The sequence below is a fragment of the Brachypodium distachyon genome, chromosome 4, assembly GCF_000005505.3.
Source record: "Brachypodium distachyon strain Bd21 chromosome 4, Brachypodium_distachyon_v3.0, whole genome shotgun sequence".
NCBI classification, from domain to species: Eukaryota; Viridiplantae; Streptophyta; class Magnoliopsida; order Poales; family Poaceae; genus Brachypodium; species Brachypodium distachyon.
This window is the reverse complement of record NC_016134.3, coordinates 31,238,203-31,254,327: the sequence shown is the minus strand read 5'-3', so window position 1 is coordinate 31,254,327 and position 16,125 is coordinate 31,238,203. Positions and strand designations below refer to the sequence as shown.

Below are 16,125 nucleotides of genomic sequence, written 5' to 3'. Positions count from 1 at the left end.
AGGAGAAGCCTCCCAAGGACCACAAGGTTTGCTAACCATAGGATTCTTCTTGTAGGGCTCGACGAGGATGTGGGCGCTGAATACAAAGTGCAGGTTGGGCTTGGCGAGCACGATACGGACCGACTCAGGGTGCAAGAAGGAGACAATCAGCCAAACCCAAACATCCACTTTGCCTAGTGCGCGATCCGCACGTCCTGCGCAGGCCCGTACACGCTGCATACATTCGTCAGTCACCATTAAATTAGAATATATAGAAGGATATAATGCTCGGGGTGATGGCATTGGCGGGGTACGGCGTGGGTTCCTGAAGTATGTGCAGGCGTCGCTCTTGGTGAAGGTGGAGGCAGCAGGGAAGGTGAGGTACCACGTGCCGTAGTTGATGGCAGCCAGGATCATGGCGAACTCCTCGTCGACCATCCAAGGCGTTGCCAAGAGATGAGGTATATATATCATATGCTTTTATTGGAGTGTTAATCATAGGCTCTCTTAAAAAATGGAAAATGAGTGCTAACTATGTATCAGCTGACAAAAATGTGTGTTAGTGTCTTTTTCAAAGCAGTACTAAATTCAAAAATGGAAATTGCAAGAAACCCACACTCCACTTCTGTCATAATTAAGCAGTTTGTTAGTGCCGTTTCGTGTGGGTCTTACCCAAAAAAAAGTTTCACAGGATTGTCTTATTCACGTGTTTCTGTATTGTCTGTTGTTTTTGCATTATAGTGTCTTTGAGCACGACCTGCCTGGTAGCCCCTTAATTTGCATCCCCCACAAAGGTCTCCATTGCTGCTGCTGCTGCTGCCAGCCGCAACCTTGTGGCCTTATCTCTGTTGACCCCTACTAATATCCTCAACACCAGCTGCTTCTCTCAAGTGCCCAGGTGTTTCATGAAACAAACACTTCAAGCTCTCAGTTCAGTTAGTAATAAAAGTAAACCTCAATTATATCGTGTTGCAATATATAGTAATGCTGTCTTCCAAATTTGATTCTACAGGCCGTTGGGCGGTGGATAGAGCAAAGAAAAGGGGTATCTCCTCTCCTCTGAGGTGGGAGTAAGTGTCAACAGCAACCTCTACATACTGTAAATAGCTTATCTCCCTGTTAATTGAAATTGTATATAACAGCAGATGCAATAGCAGCACGGGTTCTCCCCTCCACCCTCCGGTCACCGCCGGTGCCGCCTCGGATTGTCGATGATTACCACGTCGTGATCCTGTCTGCCATCAACTACACCGCACGGTAGATCTACCTCACCTTCACCGCCGCCTCCACCTTCACCAAGGACGAAGCCTCTGCATTCTTCAGGTATCCACCTTGCCTCTGCCATCACCTCGAGCTCTCTGTTGTTCTGCATTATAATTTTATTACAATCAATGGATGTATGCAGCACGTATGTGCCGCCGTGCAAGACGTGTGAATCCCATACCAAGTGAGGCGGTTGTTCCGGTTCGTCTCCTTGGTGCACCTCTCGAGTCGGTCCGGATCCATAATAAGTGTCTTGAATTTAGTACAGAGTTTTATTAACCTTGTACTAAATCCAGGACATTTTTTATGAATCGGAGGGAGTAGTAGGTTTGCTATGTACTACGCAAACTAATTACTGCCGATCACGTTCTTTTTCAAAAAATTCAAATTTTAATTTAATTTTCTTAACAGTTTTGTAGCTTTCATTGAAAAAAGATGGACATACATATCCCGGCTATGGGAGTTAGTCTTGGGAATACAAGGAATGAAACACGTAAGAAAACCGTCTAACTAATCGTCAGCAGTGACGTCAACCAACCGCGCGCGTCCAGCCTTTTCTAAATCTTTTGGTAGAGTCTTAAATCAGCCCTCCATATTTGGATGCTGACACACATATGCTTATGATTAATTATTTGCCAACCGTAGCACGAAGTTGCAGCCCAAACAAACAGAACCTACAGCCAGCACCGCTGACGCTAGAGGTCGGCAGTACCGGCACACTGCTCTCAAGTTCTCATCAGTGGTTTCTTCTTATCTAAATGAGACACCCCGCGTTCCTAAAAAAACTAAATAGTGCAACTTCAGGTTTTCAATTAGTCGTTTCTTTGACTACAACTGGCTGATATATATTCAGACTCTACCGAGTCAATTTTTATATATAGAAAACTCTGATTCGCGTTTCTGGACAGCGTCAAAATGAAATAAACAACTAGAATAATTTAGTGATCAACAAAGTAAAAGGAACACATAAATAAATAAATAAGTGATTCACACAAAAAAACGCTTGGCAAACAAGTACGTCTTTGCCGACCGAATCATGGCCCGGTGTCGTTTGCTGAGTGTCGCACTTGCATGCCAACGCCTGTGCCGAGTGTTTCGGACACTTCTTTTTTTCTTGCGGGGTGAGTGTCTCGGACACTTGGCAAACAGGTAGAGTCCGGTAGTGTGTGTGGGAAAATAGAGTTCATATTCACAAATCACATTTCTCCACGAGTATATGTCGAGTCCGGTAGTGTGTGTGGGAAAATAGAGTTTTAACACTTTAAATCCATGCGTTGGCCTTCCTCTACACGTACAAACTTTTATAGGAAGCACAAGTACATCTGGGTGAGTGTCGCCATGCCGCAGAAGCCGGGCAGGAGTTTCATGTCGAGTGGCCTTGGACAGTTGATCAGTCAGAGGCCTCGGATGCCCTTGATGGCGAGGAGATAGAGCCAGCTCAAGAGAGCTGTCCTGTGGTTTCCTTCATGTAGTAGCTAGTAGGAGCTAGACACACCAAAAGTATGTTGTGCGCTGGCCACTCCCCATAATAATGGTGAATAATAATAATAATCATAATATTCTTTTCTAAATGTGCAGAGCGGTACTATAATACTTTTCCTTTTTATTCCCATCTAAACACACCAAAAGTACGTTGTGTGCTGGCCACTCCCCATAAGACCAATTGAGTCTGCCAAAAACTTAGGTTGGACCGTGTCTCGAAAATGAATGTATGGTGGTTGTGATATGGGCAGCAATGCACACACATGGAAAAACTGGTCACAAAAATGACCCGCAAAACTAATTTACAAACTAGTGTCCAACCGCCCCTCTGCCTTTATCTACTGCCACATATACACATGACATATTAACTGAAAACATGGTGTTAATTAGCAAATATAGTATACATATTTAGATCAGTAAATAAATATTGTAAAAACCCCTTTGCGGGGCACAGGACTTTGCGCAAGACAAAACATGCTAGTCGAATAAATGAAAACTTGGTAGCACTGTATGTATGCACCTTGATGATGGTGTTGCCGATCTCCAATGTGTGCAGTGCCGGCTCCAGATAGCCAAGTACAGTTAGCGCGGGGCAAAGCCAATCTTTACCTTCCTCGGCAGGCCATTACGTGAGCCTCTCTTGCTGAGGGGCGTCTTCCATGACCACATCTAGATCGGTGCCTCCGATGATATGCACGCACCGATGGCTGCGACTAATGATGCAGAGGCACATCAGCAGGATGTTAATCTGGATGCAAAGGGTCTTCAACACAGGGGTCCTGGCTAGGACGAAATCCATGTCCCGGTTCTCCATGGTCATGCAGAAGAGGCCTAGCTCGCACAGGTGTGGGAACTGTATGGCATGTGGGAGAGCCACCGTGTCAGGGAAGGTGAAGATGCCAAGGTACAACCGTGTCAGCGTCGCAATGCCGAAGAATCCCACAGGGAGTTGCATGTTGAGTGGCCATGGGCGGTTGAAAAGGAAAAGCTCCCGAACAACGTTGATGGCAAGGAGATGGAGCCAGCGCACGAGCAGGCCGGGGATTTCCTTCATGTAGCAGGAGACGAGGCGGGCGCAACGGATGGGGCCCTGATGCCCAGCTAGGATGCGGCTGACGGCGGAGGCGACGGCCCGGGACTCGGTGGGCGTGACCTCCAGCATGTCGCGAGACCTGGTGGAGAGGAGATCAACGTCGGCGAGGACGAGCAGCGTGGGGCGCCACACCCCACGCCAGCGACGAGACAGCAAGGCGGTGCAGGCACCTTCCTTGACAGGGAGACGAGAGACGATGCGTCCGAGTAGCACGTCCGGTAGGCGGGAGATGCGGTAGACTTGGGGCGGTGGAACGATAAGGCAGCGCGGTGGCGCCGTTGCTGGATTGGAATGACGTCGGGTTGGCGAGTATGTAGTGTAGGCAGGTGAGCGCGGTGATGAGGTTGAGCTCGAGGATCCACGGGTCCACGCCGCGGTCCCGGTAGTACGCCTCCGTCTCGGCATCCATGGGGAAGGGCCGCGCGTGGTATTGGGAGTGGGAAGAGGCGTTGGTGTCTATGGCCATGGGAATGGGCAAGCAGCCGCTGGAATGAGAGGAGGAACGGAGGAGAGGACTAGGGTTTTGGGATTTGGAAGTGCAGAGGGTAGTTGTTTATATACTCTGAAGGCCAATGATTGCTTTGGGTTTTTGGCCCATCTTTTCGGGTGGTTTGCCGGAAGGCCCATCTGTGAGCGAATGATTGCTTTGTATTTTTGGCCCATCTTTTCAGGTGGTTGGCCAGAAGGCCCATCTACGAGACAACCTTTTCATTCTTCTAGCTTTCATCTCCTTTGGCGTGCCCTGTGCTAGTGTCCTTTTCTTCCCTGCCCCGCTTTGTTGGTAGAACAATCTCCAAGATCATTGAAGCTAATTATTTTTTCTTACGATCTTCCAATCGGGTTCCACTATTAGCAAAGATAACAGAGCAAAACAGGAGTTCACACACCACACAGGTAGTTCATTACACATTCGTCGCTCACAGCGATATCAAGAAGACACCCAGAACCTACCACTAGAAGTTCACAACAGCACATCCAGTCTTTAGTGAATTCCATACTTTACCCCTAGTTTGATTTTTGTGTCACAAATTACCCCATTTAACATATTTTTTCTTGTTTTACCCCATTTAGTGAGATTCGTGCGAGTTTTTACCCGATCTAAGGTTTTTTCCCATTATGACAAGTGGGCCCAGATTTCACGACAATGTGGCTTGCCAAGTGTGCTGCAGCACGGACAGAGGCTCCTGCTGCCGTCGCAATGCCAGATGTGCTAGCCTTGTTGTGCAATTTCAAAATAGCCTAACAGATAGCAGCTAAACTACAAATTTGCATAGTTATGGAAATCTGGTACGCTCGAGCCTAACAGCTGATTCACGTTCGATAGGGGAAAATACTATTTCCTCTGTCCAACAAAGGATGTCTCAATTTTTACTAAATTTGAATGCATCTATTCACTAAGTCATCTCTAGATACATTCAAATTTTGACAAAGTTGAGATATCTTTTGTTGGACGGAGGGAGTATGTGGTACTTCAGCTTTTCCTTCCAATTAAGTTCTGATTATCGTTAGCCATTGATACCCGAAGTACCAAAACATACGATAAGTTCCTATTGAAGCTAGCGGCTAACCAAAAAATAGAATGTAGTCGCTGATCTTAATGTTAACTACATACTCGTATAAGAGTGACCTCCAGCTTGTTTCGGGGCTTGTGGGGAGGAGGTCCATGTCGATGAGGATGAGCGGCGCGACGCACCAAACCCTGCGCCAGCTGCACGCAGGAGAACTTGGCGGTGCGGTCCATCCTTGTTGAGTCCGGCACCGCCTCTCGCGTCTGCCCCCCTCCTCCGCCTCCACGACATCATCAAGGCCTTCCACAAAGAGGGCAGCTGGTGCCCCAGATCGTTCTCGCCACCGAACTACCCCTCACCGTCGTCGCCTTCCAGGAGCCCACCATGTCCCACGTCGCGATTACGCTGACGGCCAGTGGGTCCCATACCGTTGATTGAGAAAACCACATATATATGCGTCTTGCCATATCTGTCCATATATGTCGGTTCCATACCTGTCCACATGTCAGACCCCATATGCTTAAATCTGACCTGGCAAGTGAAAAATCCTACGTACCAACCCTCCCTGATCCCCGCTAGCCTATTCCATAGCATGTTGCCCTCCTCCCCAATCCTCTCTCCTATCTCCCTTATGACCGACGGTCTACCTGCTCCCACCCACTATTCAAGTATAAGTGGATTGCCCTCCTTTCCCCCATCAGTTTAAACTTTTGGATGTGAACAGATTCGCTGCATGAAACTCTTCCTGTTGAGTCTCGATGCTTCCTCCACCCGAAACTCAGGCTTCCACCCAAGAGGACGCCAGAGCTGATAGCCAACAAACTCGATAAGGTCTTCCTCTTCCTGCCCCCTGATGAGCTGGAAAGCCCGCGCTGCTGCCGTCTCCAAGACCTGGCACGGCCTCGTCTCCAGCTGCACCTTCCTTTGGTGCTACGGGGAACTCACACCACCGAACACCTCCCCTGCTGGGGTTTCTCAGTATGGTGTCCGGTACCCCCAACCCCAAGGCTATAGCTTGGTTCCATGTACTGAATTCCGCCATCTGGATCTGGACCTAGGCAGCTGCGATGTCCTCGACTGCTGCCATGGCCACGCCCTGCTCTCTACAATATATTGTAAGTCCTTCGACTTCATCCACTAGGACATCACGACTGGCGAGAAGAAGCACTTTTCCGACCCAGTGTTAAGTCAAGGTGTTACAATAGTGGGGCAAGGTGCCATAGAAGCTACCTACATGTCTTCTGTGGATCTTGAGGATGGAGCTACACACTATTGTCTTTGGAGGCACCATAAGCTAACTGTCATGAGCTATTACTCCGAGTTCTGCTGATGTACAGTGATACCCTGGTTCACTTGGCTGTTCCTGAGATGTTAGTGGTGAGTTTTTAGGCAATGACAGTGGTGCCGGAAGCTTTGTTTTCGTTTTTAAACTGCTCGTGCCTTTTGTTACAGACCTGGTAAGAGATACGTGGATCTTAGGCGCATCAAATCAATTCGGTGAAGGTGGAGGTAGCGTGGAAGGTGAGGTAGATCTTCCGTGAGGACAAGGCGAGGTCCTCGCCAACCATCCGAGGCGATGCCGCGAGATGATGACATATATCAAATGCTTTTATTAGAGTTCTATTCATACATAGGATCTCTTCAAATATGGAAAATGTGTGCTAACCATATATATGCTGACAAAAATGTGTGCTTGTTTCTTTACCAAAGTACATAGGACTAAATACCAAAAATGGAAACCCCACTTCTCTTATAAATTAAGCAGTTTGTTTGTGCCTTTTCATGTGTGTCTTACCCAAAAAAAAAGGGTTTACACGATTGTCTGATTCATGTATTTGTGTATTGTCTCTTGTTACTTGAATATTGTAGTTTGCTGCTGCTGCCAAGCAGGAGCTGCAACCTCACGGCCTCATGTCTATTCATCCCCACTAATCTCCTATATAAATAGCCTCCAACACTACACCATCCATCCCATGGGGCTCCAGCTGTGGAATGGGCTGGCGCCAGCACAGTTGAATGGGATTTTTACGCCAGTGGTGTGTTACACAAAATGCCTGTGCAACCATTCCCTCGCCATCGGCAAGCACGCAGTCGATGGATCCGGTACTGACCCTGTGGCAGCACTGACCTGCGCCGCTTGTGGCTGCCACCGCAACTACCACCTTCGTGAGATCATGTATGAATTCTCCGCTGCACCACCGCCTCCCGCCACCGTCATCGATTGCCAATCACCGCTGAACGGCTCAAAGACCGAGAATTAGAGATTATCCTTTGGTGGCCGCTATATAGCTCTCTTCATGCATGGACCAAATAATCGACATCTAGTAGCATTTTCCTCTCGTGGTTTCTGAACATGTTTCTGTCTTTATGTTCTTCGCATTCAGTGTGTTGGGGTTTTGATGATCTGGTTTGCGTGCGATCTATGTAACATGTTCCCGTGTGCACGCGCGTGGATGGATCGATGTGATGGACATCTTATATTTCTGAATAAAGTTTGATCAATTTCTCAATTTCGCACTATTTCTGAATAAAGTCCCGTTTTGCCACATCTGTTTTGAAGAGTCATTGTACCTATAGTATAAAGTGCTGGAGCCATATCTTATCTTACAAATAAAAAGATGCTCTAGCGCGCGGTACACGAAACCAATGTGTGCCGGCTAACATGTACACGCATGAGCTAGCTGTAACGCGGCAACATCCAAAAGAACGAAACAAACCTTGGCATATTCTTCCAGTGGACCACTTGCAATCCAGCTCAGGAAGTCTATCAACCGTCCGTGTGAGCACGGAAACACTATGAGCACCAAACGTGTTTGTTTTGCTCTATTTTCGGTTCATTACCCCACACCAAAGTAGCCGAACGCGCGGTGTATGTCCGGATGCAATGAACCGCGGCGTGCGTATTAACCGCACAAAGGACATTTCTTGTTCTGCTGTGTGATCCAGCAGAGCGAGCCTATCTCTATACCGTCTGTTGAGCAACAAAAATAGTATAACACAAATCAAAAGTAATTTTACTTTTTTTTATGTGTTTACAAACCCATCCAAAGTAGCCAGAATGTGCATGACTGGATGGCCCAAAACGTGGCATGCGAGACCTGGCTATGCCCATCGATCTAGGTTTTTTAGGCCTATGTAATGTAACATCCCAAAAATTCAAAACCTTTCATATGCATTGCATCCATGAGCATCAGGCCACAATTGCATATTTGAATTCAAATTTGAGTCTCAAAAGGTTTTAAAAAGGTTTTATTTCATTTTAAACCCTAGGGCTTCACCCATTTGAACTTTCGATCTTAAAACCAATAGGGTTTATCTATAAATGGGGTTTATTGCATATATGAGCTATCCCATAATTTTTGGATAACTATTTGGAGGTGAAAAACTATTTTATTTAAATAGTTATATAGCCCTAAAGGCATTTATAGGGCAAATGTATTTTTATATATTTTATTTTGAGGGGAAATTACTCCCAAAAGTTGAATCATGATAAAACATGATTTTACAAATTTTCTGGAATTTACTTGGACTAATTTGGAGTTCAAAATCAAAAGTTACAAAGGATTTATAGAAAAAGAAAAAGAGAAAAGGCTAAAAGGAAAAAAAAAAGAAACGGACCGGCCCGGCCGAATTGGGCCGAACCGTCCCATTTCCCCCGCGCCCGACCACAGCCCAGCCAGCCTAGTTTCGCGCGCACCCGCCACCAACCACTGACAGGGGGGCCCACCTATCAAGGTCCTCTTCCCCAACGGGCAAGCGCCCGCGGATCTCGCCGGACGTCGCGCTCGCCCCTCGCCGGGATTTTTTTCCTTTCCGCCATCCCCGCCGCTTTCCTTCCGCGCCTGTATATAGCCCGGACCTCCCTCTCTTTTCCCCCTCTTCCCTCTGCCGATTGTGCCGCCAGGCCGCCACGATTCCTCGCCGGAAAAGGAACCCGCCGCCACCTTCTTTTGCTTCGGGTCGTCACCCCGGTGAGCCTCGGTGACCTAAAATTGCATTCTCTTGACCCCCTCAACCACGCGCACATTTTGACGCGCGCAGTTTCTTGTTTGGTGGACTGTAGCAGTCGGACGCCGCCCGCCTGTCCTCGCCGGAGCTTCCGTGGCAGCCGCCGCCGCTCGTCGTCGTCCTAGGCAGCAGCCCCGTCCCCATCTCGCCGCCCCACGCGCGTCACCGTCTCCGCCTCGCCGTGCCGCGCCGCCGCCGGAGTTCCTCCGCCGGGACCCTAGGGGAGCCCGACGCATCCGTGGCCGTTGGATCTCGGCCAACGGCCGAGATTAGATTGTTTTAATCTTTTAAAAGAACCGGTACCGACCAATCACATGCTGACACGTGGCACTGCTTAAATAAAAACGAAAATATAATTTTAATCCCCGGTTTAAATTAAATGGCACTTTTGCAGAAAAGCCCCTAGAACTTCAAATAATCATAACTTTCAAACCCTTTGGCCAAATTTGACAAATTTTACCTTTCTGGAAAGCTCTCAACCTGTAGAATCTTTTTGCACTGTTTAAATTTAAATTTGAATATTTGAACCACAGTCAATTTACAGAATAGGGTTTAATGCCTTTTAATTCATAACTAATTATTTAGAAATCCTTTTTAATTGAAACCAGTGCCCAAAAATTTGTTTTATTGTCCTCTGTCCATTGGGACAGAGAAATAAATATTTTGAATTAAATTATTTGGCTGATGCCAATGAAACTATAATTTAGGGTTTTAATCAATTGTTTTTGCCTTTTTGTTTAAAACCCTAATGCTTTTGTTTTGATTGCTAATGCTTTCGATCAGTTGATCACCCAAATAAAATAAACCAAATCATGTCACATGTTTTGCATTGCATCATGGCATATATATTCTTTTGATTGTATTGTGTGTTTATGTATGCATTGTTTGTATTTGATTAGTTTTCTCGGAGAGCGAACTGTGTGATTGCGAAGAGTGTTTGAATACCAACTACTATCAAGGCAAGTTCACTTTGATCATATCCTATTATTGTTGTTTTAAAATACTTATGCATTAGAGTTGATTGTAGAAATGCATTGATAGGACTATTACTCGTACTTATGCTAGCTATGATTGACCTACTAGCTATAGGGTTACCTTTGCCATGAATCCTCCACCAATAGCCATCGTGATTAGAATTGCTTAGCCATGCTATGTTAGTAAACGTGGGAGGAAATCTCAATCACTGTGAAATGATGATGTGGAGTGATTTTGGAAACTTGGCAAAACAACCCTAATGAACCATCCTGGGTGGACTGCTGTGAGCTTTTGAGATGTTATGCGACGTCAGGTCCATTTCTATGGGTCCCTCTGAGTCGAGTCTTCGTGGATTCAGACATGGATCATCCATGGACGTTTCTTCCGTGGATTCGGGGAGCGCTTGCGTCGCAAATGTGGAATGCCACCTGGGGTATCAGAGACTAGACTAGTTTCCTGTTTAGTAGCTTCCAGTACAACCACAAGCTAAATGGGCTCTGGCTGGATGAGTAAGAAATATGAACCCAGATCCGAGGGATTGTACTGAGGTAGTTGTATAGGTGGGAGCACGGGTCCCTCAGGTGGTCTGGGGGAATATGTTCTGAAAATTCTTGAAGTCGATGCCGTTACTAGTCTACTCTGAGGACGGCAAGGGATTAACACATCGATTTCTTGTGGGAATGTGTACAACCTCTCAAGAGTGTCAAACTAAGTACTTAGCCGTGTCCCCGGTTACGGACAATTTTGAGCAACTAGATACGGGGGCTATAAGGAAAGTCTCACTCATTCCAACTTCTTAAATAAAATGAATGGTTTGAACTTGGGTTTAGGAGCATTGATGTATCTACTCGATGCCCTTAGATTAATAGGAGCATCGGTGTTTCTACCCGGTGTCCATTTGTTAACAATAATGTAACATTCAATTGTAGTAAGATTGCCGTCACACGGGGCTCTGACACCAGGGGCGTGCGAGCACACCCCCTTTTAGGTTCGGCAGGGGTGTCGGGGATCGCTCTGGCGATCGCCGGCGTGGCCGATGGCGTACACGAACTGCAAAATAATGTACCCAGAATACATGCAAGCTAAGGACACATGCATGCACGTTTTTACCCAGGTTCGGGCCACCCGAAGGTGTAAAACCCTACGTCCTGCTTGTCTGAGCTTGTATTACCACAAAACCAGGGGCTTACAGGTTGCCGGGTGGGTTCCCGGACACTCTCCCTTTTGGCTAAGTGTTCCTAGCTACTTTCTGATATCGCTAGGAGCTGGCTGTGAGCTGATCCGACTGAGCCCAGCTCGGACTAACCAACCCAAGACCCAACGAACGAACCACAACCCAACCCCTTGACCGTCGGCGGGGGTCCTCCTTTTATACTGAAAGGGATACCACAGGTGCCACGGTGCATGCATTACAAGTGTCGAGCAGGGAGACATGGCAACTCCCCCTCGGTGTGCTGGTGGGCGTGCATGAGCGCCAACTCCGCTGCTAGGGGTCTAAAACCCTAAAGGTAGGATTGGACAGCCACTTTTCACCTGACTTAGACGGGTAACGCCCCTCCTGTCGGCTCATTTAATGCGTCGTGCGCCTCACTCCTTGCCCTGGCGAGACTGCGCACTCAACGCCTGGCACGCGCCCGCGCGGCGCCGTTGCTCTGCCCGCTGGGCCCCACCCTTTTGGTGGGAGCCTGTGCCTGGGAACCCCTCCTCCCGGGAAGCCAGGCGCCCAGGCCTGACCACATCCGGGAACCCCCTCCCGGCAAGTGGCTTCCCGGGAGGTGTCCCGACGGGAATATTCCCCGAAGCCCCGCTAGCCCTTGCAAGCTGGTAGCTTGCCGGGCTGCTCGTGGCTGCAGCCCGGGATGAGACCCTCCCGGGAACTCGGAGACGAAGCCCACGCGTCGCGCAACGGTGGTACCCCGGGTGCCACTGGTGCGACATTAGCCCCCGGGCGTGGGCCGGCAACACCTGTTCCCGGATGAGCTTTCCCCAGGTCGGTTGCCGGGCTACTGCCCACAACCGATGCGTGGGCCCCGATCCGCCTCGGACTCACGTCCCTTCGCTGCCCCTAGTACTTCGCCGTTATATACGGAGTAGTGGGCGTGTGATTTCCGCCCTAACCTCCCCCTTAAACAAGGAAGTTAAGGCCACTCCCCGCACTACTCCTTTTGATTAGGAGTTATCCCCGCGCACCCGTTGGGTGCGGAACCGGCCGTTTGGTGCTATAAAGTTTTTACTGTTGCCAAAAGGGGAAAACACTCTGCTCCCCATGGCCTTCGCCTTCAACCTCCTTCACATCTCGCATCCAAGTGTTTTTGCTAGCTTCCACCCCTGCTCCCCATGGCGCCCCCCACCACCAGGAAGGGAAAAGAGGTGCAAGTCTCAAAGAGAGCGGCGGCCAGCAGGAGCGAGGCAGCAACCAAGGCAGCCGCCAACAAAGACCGGAAGCGGGAGATGCGGGCCACGCTCGCCTTCTACCGGCCTGGCTACAACGGCGAGGCGCGGGACAAGATCCGGCATGCCGTCGCCTCCAAGTTCAACGAGCACGGGGAGACCTTGATCTTCCCGGCGGGCGCCGAGCACCAGGACAACGACTTCCGGGTGTTCGGGCGCTTTCTCCTCACCGAGCTGGTGCCGCCATTCTCGTTGTTCCTCCACGCGTTGATGGAGTCATATCAGCTGCGGGTGGCGCAGCTTCATCCCACATCGCTGTTCCTCCTCGCCACTTTCCAATTCCTCTGCGAAGCGTTCATGGGGGTGATGCCGTCGGTGGCGCTCTTCCGTCACTATTTCTACCCCTGGATTGACAACACGAAAGCGATGTCGTCGGGGGTGGTGTTCCGCGCCCGCGACCAGATGAAATCCGAGTTCATCATCCGGTCAGGGAAGAAGATTGAGAAGGAGTGGCGGGTCGACTGGTGCTGGGTCCGAGTGAAAGACCCCCAATCCTCTCGCCCACAGAGCTGCCGCAACCCCACAGCGGCTGGCAGGACAGGTACTACCACGACGCCGATCTCCTCCCCATCGTGGAGAAGATCAAGGCGCTGCGGCTAGCAGGGCTCACCGACGTGGACGTGGCGCGTACCTTCATCAACCGGCGCGTCGCGCCGCTCCAACTGCGCTCCCGGCCCGCGTGGATGTACACGGGTCCCGGGGACAGGACACGCCTCCACCAGGACGGCGTGGATTTGGAAACCCTCAAGGTGTGGGTGAAGGGAATCTCCGGCAAAACATTCCAATCAATGAGGTTCCCGCCAAGGGTCTTTTCCCTCCATGCCGGCGTTGCGGCGCTCAACAACATCGTCGCCGCCTTCCCGCCCTGCAACGCATGGGGGTTGATGGACGACACCCCCACTCAGACCCCCCGCGCTCCCCTGCCAGCACCTCGCAGGAAGCAGGTGCTCGAGGAGAGCGGGGGCGAGTCGGAGATCAGCTGGCCCTCCCTCCAGTCCCTGGATGACGAGGCAGGCCAGGCTGCAGCGTCCCCGGAAGTCGTCCCCGTGGACGACGACGATGAGGACAGCGACAATGCGCCCCTGATCGTTCAGAGATCAAGGGTGTATGCAGCGGCTGCGGCTATCTCCTCGGCGGCCGCGGCGGCATCTTCCCCAGCGGCGACATACGCCCCGGCAGCGACCGCCAGCCCGGCGACGGCAGCCGCTTCAGGGGCGCCCCTCAGTATTTCAGCAGCGACCATGTCCGCAGGGGTCGCCGGAGCCTCGGCAGCGACATCCGCCCCAGCAGCGGCCGCCAGCACCGCGGCAGCGGGCCCCTTAGGGGCGCCCGCCGGTACCTCGGCAGCGCACACGTCCGCGGGGGTCACCGGGGCCACAGCGGCAACATCCGCCCTAGCAGCGGCCGCCAGCACCGCGGCGGCATCTGCCCTGGGGGCATCTGCCGATGCCTCGGAGGGGACCATCCGTGACCCAGCAACGGCTTCAGCAGCAACAGCTGCCGGGGCCGCAGCGGCAGCCCTCCCGGGATCGGCCCCTGACGCCGCGGCGGCTTCGTCACCGACTCCCGCAACGCCCTAGGTCGCGGCGACCCCGTGGGCGCCCACGGTGCCACCCGCTCGGGGGGTCTTCTAGGGCTTCGCGCTCCGGCGCAACCCCCCGAGGACCGACTCGCCGGCGGGCGCCAGCAAGAGGGGGAGAAACGACTCCCCGCCCGCCACGCCGAGCAAGAGGGCGCGCGCGGACACCAGCGGCACCGCTGACCCGACTGACACGGGGGCTAGTGGCGCCGTCATCGCGCCCGCCAATGACCCAGCTCCAACGGGGGCGGGGCCAGCGACTGGTACGGCTCCTTCGCTCCTCCTTTGCTGCATCTTTCAGTTCTCAGTTAACCATACAAACGTACCTTCCTTTTCAGCAAGTGACAGCTCGTCCGCGGCAAGCCTCTTGGAGGCTCCCGCCAGCACGGGTGAGGCGGGGGAAACCCCCCTCGCAAGTCCACCTACTTTGCAAGGTAACTTCCCCGGCTACCCTTGTCCGCTTCCGATAACTCTTTTACTTGTCGATCCTCACTCCTTGTTGCTGCAGGCCCAAACGCGCCCACGTCAGGGGCGGACGCAACCATGGTTGACCTCGACCCTGATGTCGAGATCACGGGGGCGGTAGACGAGCCTGCATCGGCTCCTGCACCAATCCCTGTGGCACCGGCCACAGCGGCAACGGTGGTCACCGTCACCACCGAGACGGCGCTTGGCAACGCACCAGCAGCCGCAGACACGGCTGGCACGGATTCGCCTGCCGCCCAGCAGGGAACGGCTCCTGCCGGGGGCACGGGGGCTTCTCTAGCCCCGGGGTTCCCGGGCGCGGGTGAAGGGGAGGCTGCCGGGGACGGGCGACAGGATCTCCCGGAGCAGGCCGATGACCCCCCGCACAGCCCTACAATGGCAGCGGGGGCTTCGTCATCCTCGGCTGCCTTCCCCAACACCGACCTCGGCACCCTTGCCAGGGTGGCTTGGAATCCCATCACCTGGGATCCGAGCATCTTCGACCGAGGGCACCGGTTCCTGGACGCCGTCAGGGACCAACAGCAAGCCTTCGTCACCTCTTTCAACGAGGTGAGGGAGCACCATGCCATCACCAAGAGCCAACTTGACGAGGTGCGGGAAGCCGTGGAGAGGAGCGGCAAGAGCTTTCCCGGCTGCGCAAGGAGACTCGCCTCGCCAGAGAGGAGGAGCGCCTTGCCCGGCAAGCCCGGGAGGACGCCGAGGAACCGGTCGTCCCGGAAGCTGAGCTGTACCGACGGATGGAGGCTCTGCGCGCCGAACTTTATGGGGATCTGGACTTGCTGGCGGCGACCCTCGAGGCGACCAAGAAGGAGCACGCCAGGGTGCTCGCAGCAGCCCAGGCCCGGCTGGACGAGAAGAGCGACCTGATCGCCAATTACCGCGGCGAGATTCAGGGCCTTCGCGTCAAGCTGGAGGTGCAGATCAAGGCCACCGAGCACGCGGTGGGAGCAGCAGCCCGGCACGAGATCCAGCTCGGCTCCGCCAAGGACAAGATAGACAAGCTCGAAACCGAGCTGGCCGCCGTCCGGGAAGAGCTTGCCAAGGCTGGCAATGACATCGTGGTCAAGACCGCGGAGCTTGCGGCGCTGGGGGACAACCTCCGCAAGGCCAAGAAGGCCGCGCACGATGCCCGGCTCCACCATGGCACACTGATCGGGCAGCGGCAGATAGAGACCGAGAAGCTGCTCAAGATCGCCGAGGTGATGTGCGACTTCCTGCCCCGGTTCGAGCTGCAGGCCGCGGCGGTGGATGGCACCAACGTCTCAACCTTGATCCCCTTCTTCTCCGACCTGGTAGGGAAG

At 52.1% G+C, this 16,125-nt stretch overlaps 1 protein-coding gene across 1 annotated transcript; it reads right to left on the bottom strand.

Moving 5' to 3' along the window:
- Window positions 1-13,849: 13,849 nt before the first annotated feature.
- LOC104585065 (outer membrane protein H.8-like) lies at window positions 13,850-14,224 on the bottom strand. The gene has a single exon (XM_010241004.1). The coding sequence runs from the start codon at window positions 14,222-14,224 to the stop codon at window positions 13,850-13,852; it is 375 nt and encodes a 124-aa protein (XP_010239306.1).
- Between the last annotated feature and the right edge of the window lie 1,901 nt (window positions 14,225-16,125).

Bases quoted from the DNA above. Each gene is read 5' to 3' on its own strand.
- LOC104585065 (XM_010241004.1), bottom strand. From the start codon at position 14,224: ATGGTCCCCTCCGAGGCATCGGCAGATGCCCCCAGGGCAGATGCCGCC.